This window comes from Trypanosoma equiperdum (genome assembly GCF_001457755.1).
Source record: "Trypanosoma equiperdum strain OVI genome assembly, contig: ctg_803, whole genome shotgun sequence".
NCBI classification, from domain to species: Eukaryota; Euglenozoa; class Kinetoplastea; order Trypanosomatida; family Trypanosomatidae; genus Trypanosoma; species Trypanosoma equiperdum.
Genome location: NW_027124758.1, coordinates 1,411 through 7,943, shown reverse-complemented (window position 1 = coordinate 7,943; position 6,533 = coordinate 1,411). Strand labels below are relative to the sequence as shown.

At 46.9% G+C, this 6,533-nt stretch overlaps 3 protein-coding genes across 3 annotated transcripts; all 3 read left to right on the top strand.

The window, feature by feature from the left end:
* Positions 1 to 248: 248 nt before the first annotated feature.
* On the top strand, positions 249 to 680 carry TEOVI_000373000 (40S ribosomal protein S23, putative; the record flags this gene model as incomplete). Its single annotated transcript, XM_067226593.1, has 1 exon — positions 249 to 680. One exon carries the CDS (start codon positions 249 to 251, stop codon positions 678 to 680), a length of 432 nt encoding a protein of 143 aa, XP_067082694.1.
* A 761-nt stretch (positions 681 to 1,441) lies between these two features.
* TEOVI_000372900 (cdc2-related kinase 1, putative) lies at positions 1,442 to 2,347 on the top strand (the record flags this gene model as incomplete). The annotated part of the gene is made up of 1 exon (XM_067226592.1): positions 1,442 to 2,347. One exon carries the CDS (start codon positions 1,442 to 1,444, stop codon positions 2,345 to 2,347), a length of 906 nt encoding a protein of 301 aa, XP_067082693.1.
* Positions 2,348 to 3,295: 948 nt separating this feature from the next.
* On the top strand, positions 3,296 to 4,906 carry TEOVI_000372800 (T-complex protein 1, delta subunit, putative; the record flags this gene model as incomplete). The annotated part of the gene is made up of 1 exon (XM_067226591.1): positions 3,296 to 4,906. One exon carries the CDS (start codon positions 3,296 to 3,298, stop codon positions 4,904 to 4,906), a length of 1,611 nt encoding a protein of 536 aa, XP_067082692.1.
* Positions 4,907 to 6,533: the final 1,627 nt, after the last annotated feature.

Below are 6,533 nucleotides of genomic sequence, written 5' to 3'. Positions count from 1 at the left end.
TTTTTTTTCGTTGATTTCGTCATTTAAGCTTGAATTTTCTTTTTTAATTCTTTACACTGCTTGATTGCAGCGTTGGTCAGCTGTCTTTTGCCACTTCCTTGTCCTGGTACCACACCGGGCCCGGTAGTGATGGGGTGGTCGCAAGGGATTTGTGGGCCCTGAGAAGTCCACGTGCTACCGTTCAGTAACGTACTGTATCTCCTTTCCGTTCGCCACTCATTCGCTTGCTGAAGGAAAAGTAGGACACCATGACGAAGACCAACGGACAGCACGCAGCTCGTAAGCTCGTCCGCCTGCGCCGTAAGAACCGCTGGGCAGACAAGGGTTGGAAGAAGTCCCACACATTTGTGGCACAGAAGGCCAACCCATTCGGTGGTTCATCGCATGCCAAGGGCATCGTGTTGGAGAAGATTGGCGTTGGAGCGAAACAACCCAACTCTGCCATTCGTAAGTGCGTTCGTGTGCAGCTGATCAAGAATGACAAGAAGATCATCGCTTTCGTTCCCAATGATGGTTGCCTGCACTTTATCGAGGAGAATGACGAGGTGCTGGTCTCTGGTTTCGGTCGTTCCGGTCACGCCGTTGGTGATATTCCCGGGGTGCGATTTAAGATCGTGAAGGTCTCCAGTGTCGGGTTGTACGCTTTGTACCGTCAGAAGAAGGAGAAGCCACGTAACTAGGAAAGTGCATCAATGGAATAACCCTGCAGGAAACTGTGCGGGTGGTGTCGTGGATTTCTTATTTTTCCCCACTTTTTTTTTGCATGTCTTTTATTCTACTTTCATACCCAGGAACCTCTCTCCGTATGCGTCAGCCCACACGCGACTCTGTGTTGAGGGGCTGTCGTTGCGGTGCTCGTGATGAGGATCTGCAGCCAGTTTCTTCTCTTGGGATTGAATGCGGGGAAGGTATTCCAATGATGTTTGTTACTTTTCATTATTTTACGCAACTGTGTCCTCTGTCTCTATCTCTTCTTCGTTTTTGATCTTCTTGTGTGTTCGTAGCCCGTTTTTGCAGAGTCGTGTTCATTTACTAGTTGGGGTGCTTTTCCTTTTGTGTTGTTTTTTTTTTTTTTGAAAGGTTTCTTGTCGGTTGATACGGTTGCGGCTGTGCAGTGGGAAAGGGGGGGATTGACCACATTGTCGTTTGCCTCCTCAGGGTGCATTATCGGTTTAGGAGTGGCACCCTTTATTCAGGATTGCCACAATTCCGAGCGGACGGCCACCGTGAAATAAGTGCGGGTACGTCCCCCTATTTTTTTTTTTCGTGGTTTAGCTTGAGGCGTTGTGGCCGCATATTTGGCCTTGTTTGTAATTTGCTGCGACAATATTTCACACTGAAGACTAACATCTGCGTAAGTCTGTGGGGTGGGGAATCAGAAAGGAGCAGTAGGGAGCTTGTTCGGTATAACAAGCAGAGAGAGTCTCAATAATTGGATAGAATGGGGAGTCGTTACGAGCGGCTTCAGAAGATTGGCGAGGGATCGTACGGTGTGGTGTTCAGAGCCCGTGATGTTACAACTGGGACTATCGTTGCGGTTAAGCGCATTCGCCTAGAAAAGGAGGAGGAAGGTGTTCCATGCACCGCTATTCGGGAGATCTCCATCCTGAAGGAGCTTCGTCACGAGAACATCGTGAGGTTGTTGGACGTTTGCCATAGCGAGAAACGACTCACGCTTGTGTTTGAGTGCATGGAGATGGATCTCAAGAAATACATGGACCACGTGGGCGGTGACTTGGACGCGGGCACCATCCAAGAGTTTATGCGCAGCCTTCTTAGCGGAGTCCGTTTTTGCCATGAAAGGAATGTGCTGCACCGTGATTTGAAACCACCTAACCTTTTAATATCGCGCGAAAAGGAGCTCAAACTGGCTGACTTTGGGCTGGGGCGCGCATTTGGTATTCCTGTTAAAAAGTTCACTCAGGAGGTGGTGACGTTGTGGTATCGCTCACCAGACGTGTTGTTAGGCTCCACGCAGTACGGCACACCTGTTGATATTTGGTCGGTTGGGTGCATCTTTGCTGAGATGGCCATTGGCGCTCCTCTCTTCACGGGGAAGAATGATGCGGATCAACTGCTACGAATATTTCAGTTCCTCGGTACTCCAAATAGACAAGTGTGGCCATCCATGGACACATATCCCAACTCTTCCAACATGCTGAGCAGACCGGAGTTTCAGCAAACCCTTGCAGCGACCTGTGAAGAGCAGTTTCAAACGAATCCCGCCTATGCGAAACTTGGCCCGCAGGGGATTGATCTTCTTCGTTGGCTGCTGAGGTATGAGCCAAGTGAACGATTAACCGCAGCTCAGGCATTGGAGCACCCATACTTTTCTGTCGAGTTCTAAAGGTGACCGACGGGTGAGTTGCCGACATATAGGTGTTTGTATTTGTATGTTCTTATGAGCGAGGGCTTTGGTGCTACTTAAGGGAATCTTTTCTTGCTTCCCACAGAATGGTGATTTGCCACGCGTGTGCTATCTATATGTAAATATATGTATGGGTGTAGGGTGTTGGTGATATGGTTGAGTCCGTATGGAGGAGGCGGAATAGGCGGGTGCTACAGATAGTGAATGGAGAGATATGTCGAGGGTTGGCTGACGCAGTGGTTCTCTTTTTTTTTCTTCTAATTTATCTTTTTTTTTTTGCCACAGCACCCCCCTCCGAAAAAAGAAAAGAAGAGAGGGGTGTGCAGGTGTGCTTGCAGACGTTTGTGAATGCTTCTACCCTTTGGAGGTGAGGCAGAAGAGTGGTGTCAAGTTGTGTACATAGACATTCGATGTTTTCTCCTTGACTTGTTTCTTTTTTTGTTTTTTCTGTTTCACAGAACAGAGCAATCCAATTTAATTTCGCCCATCCCGGGTGAGGGGAGTGTACTGGACAATGCATTTTGTTTTGATGCCCTGGTATGTGGGGATTTGTTTAAGCGTATTGGCTATAGCAGTCCCTCGGTTTTAGTGTCTTATGCGAAAAAAAAAAAGTCAGGTGCTGTGCTTGTGAAATGAATAGGGAAATGCATGCATATATTTGTTTCGCGGAGGTGCGGTGTGAAGATAAAGTCACTTATTTGTACCATTGGCATGGGCAATAGCGTTCCCTCTTTAATACTTCCCTGGTGTTTCTCGTTTCCTCTTCTTTACTTTTTTTCTTTTTGTTTGGCGCATGCGCGCGTGTATATGAAGATTATACAACTAAAAGGGAAATATTTGAAGGGAAACGAGAATAATTAGGATTTGTAAGTGCATACGTCGATACAAGCTAACGATAAAAAGAAAACAAAAAAGAAGACCCCCAAAATGTCTACCAAGAAGGCAAATGAAAACAAGAAAGACACAAACACACAAACTGATGTGCGTCTAAGTAACATCACCTCTGCCAAAGCTGTGGCGGATTGTATTCGCACTTCTCTCGGCCCTCGAGGCATGGATAAGATGATTATTGAACCTCGCGGTGAGGTAATCATCAGTAACGATGGTGCGACGATCCTTTCCAAACTGCAGGTAACTCACCCGTGTGCCAAGATGTTGGTGGAACTTTCCAAAGCACAGGATGTGGAGGCGGGAGACGGGACTACAAGTGTTGTAGTGCTCTGTGGCGCTCTGCTACGTGCTGTGGAGGAACTGCTGTTGAAGGGAATTCATCCGACGCAGATATCCGAGTGTTTCAACGAATGTGCTAAATTAGCTGAACAGGTGTTGGAAGGGATGAGCGTGAAAATTGACATCAACGACAGGGAGACGCTCATTAGGGCCGCCATCACGTCGCTAAACTCAAAAATCATTTCGCAGAATAGCGATTTGATAGCCCCAATGGCTGTGGATGCGGTGAGGCAAATAATGAGGGATAACGGCGACGTGGATTTGCGAGATGTGCGCATCGTGACGGCCCTCGGAGGGACAATCGACGAGTCGGTAATGCTTTCGAACGGTATGGTGTTCAAGCAGAAGGCGTCCCACGTCGCCGGTGGTCCAGTGCGCATTGCAAACGCCACAATAGCCCTTATTCAGTTTCAGCTTTCGCCACCCAAGACGGACATGGAGAGTACTGTTACTATCAGCGACTACAACCAGATGGATCGGGCGTTAAAGGAGGAACGAAAGTACCTTCTGAACCTTTGCAAACAGATTAAGGATGCAGGTGTAAATGTGCTGCTGGTGCAAAAATCCGTTCTTCGTGACGCTGTGACCGTGCAGAGTCTCGACTTCCTCGCCAAGATGAAGATCATGGTGGTAAAGGACGTTGAGCGCAGCGACATCGACTTTATTACCAAAACGATCGGGTGCCTCCCTGTGGCGAACATAGAGAACTTGAAGCCGGAGAAATTTGGCCATGCAGATCTTGTGGTAGAGGAAAACACCCCGAGCGGAAAGATTATCCGAATCACGGGGGTGCAGCCTCCGTCGGAGAAGATTAACCTGCAGCTCTTTGGAAAAACTGTTACTTTTTTCTTACGCGGAAGCAATAACCTGATGCTGGAGGAGGCTGAGCGTGCGCTACATGATTCGCTTTGTGTGATCCGTTCCATCGTGAAGAAGCGCGCCATTGTAGCTGGTGGTGCCGCTGGCGAAACTGAGGTGTGCCTTCAACTCAGCAAATACGCACGGGAGCGCGCTCAGGGTATGCAAACCTTTTGCATGCGTGCCTTCGCAGATGCTTTCGAGGTTGTCCCATACACACTAGCCGAAAATGCCGGCCTTCAGCCTATTTCTATCGTAACGGAGCTCCGCAATGCGCATGCCAGTGGAAACAAGAACGCTGGTGTTAACGTACGAAAAGGTTGTGTGACAGATATGGTGGAGGAGAATGTCGTGCAGCCGCTACTGGTGTCGACGTCGGCTGTCAGGCTCGCTGCGGAATGTGTGATGATGATCCTCAAGATCGACGACATCATCATGACACGGGCGTAAAAGGAGACGGAGAGAGGAGATAGATAAAGTGGTGAGTGCATTGGTGGAAAGGAACCGTGAGACGAGAGCGGAGAAGCGGGACAGCATGCCTGATATGATGCCGGTGGGAAATTCAAATTCTCATCGATGTCGGTGAACACTTTGTTGGCATGTGTATGCGGGTGCAACAAGCCTCTCGAGCAGCTCATAAGATCGGCCTGTAGGACAGTGTTGCCGCAACGAGAGAATGTGAAATATTTGTGTTTGCACATTTATTATATGCACGTGCAACGTTTTCATCCCTAGATGAGAGCTGACTTTAGTGAATTGTTGGTTGAAGGCACTAATTCCTTCTCGTCAGCGCTGGCCACGGGGCGGCGCACCTCTCGTTTTTATTGGTTTTTTTGTCCTTGCACTTCCCGGCGCTTTTACGTGTGGAGTCCTATCCCCTACTGGCGACGTGGAGGAGATTTATTTATAACGCTCTCTCAGAACTTGTGGGAAGTTAGGGTATTAAAAAAGAAAAAAAGAGAAAAAAAAATAAAGGAATCACCTATCTCTTTGTTTACCACAACGGTTTGTGAGGGTGCTTCACGAGAACATATCAAAAATGCATGAGACACACGTATCCGAACTGACGAGAAGGAGTGCAATCACAATTGGATGTGACGATCTTTTTTTTTTTCTTTCACTTCCCTCTGGTCTTTTTCAATATCCTTGTCATCTTGCATTTGTGCGAGTGTATTGTTATTGTATCGCCTCGCTTGCGTTTTTTTTCAAGTCGCGACGGCATAACCCATCGGTCCCCGTATTTATATTACATTTTTTTGTTCACTGTGAGCACCGGCGATTACACCGTGAAAATGACACGACTCCGCGTGTGCTGTTTCATGCAATGAACCACACAAAATAACAAGAGGAAAATGAAGGGCATGAAAGAATAGAATGGGGAGGAAAGGAGCACCTCACAGCAGCTTTTCCAAACCCCACGGTGAATGATTAAACCCATGCGCATACGGACAAGTGAATATATATTTATATATATATATGTTTGTGTTTGCTGTTTTGGCTACGAACAGAGTAACGCGAAGTGTGATAAAGAGAAAATCAAAAGACACGTGCAGTGCGGGGGGGGGAGTGAAAGAAAACAGCAACACAAAAGGGAGAAAGTAACAAGAAGCGGAACAGGAGGCAGGAGAAACCAGAAGACACGTCACACAAGAAGAGAAAAAACAAAGAAGAGAATAAAGGAAATGAAAATTAACAATAAAGAGGTTGTAACAGCTACAGTGAAATTAACAACACGACACCAACAACAAACCCGAGAGGAATAAGAGAGGGGCTGTTCACATGAGCAACTGAACTTCTCACCCATTTATCTCACTACCTTACTCTTGGCGTTACAACATAACCACCGCGGACTATCTTCAAACTGTATTTAACTCAAAAAAAAAAAGATGCAAAGAGTATTTTATTTTTAAATAAATAATAATCAGAATTAAAAAGATATACATACACCTAGATACAGTAGCAAGAGACGTCAGATTACATATGCGGCTCATTTCGTATCCGGTAATGCTATCGTTACTGGCTGCTTGCATCCTGGTCGTAGTTTTAGCAAATACTGTCTATCGTAGTTTATCTCTAG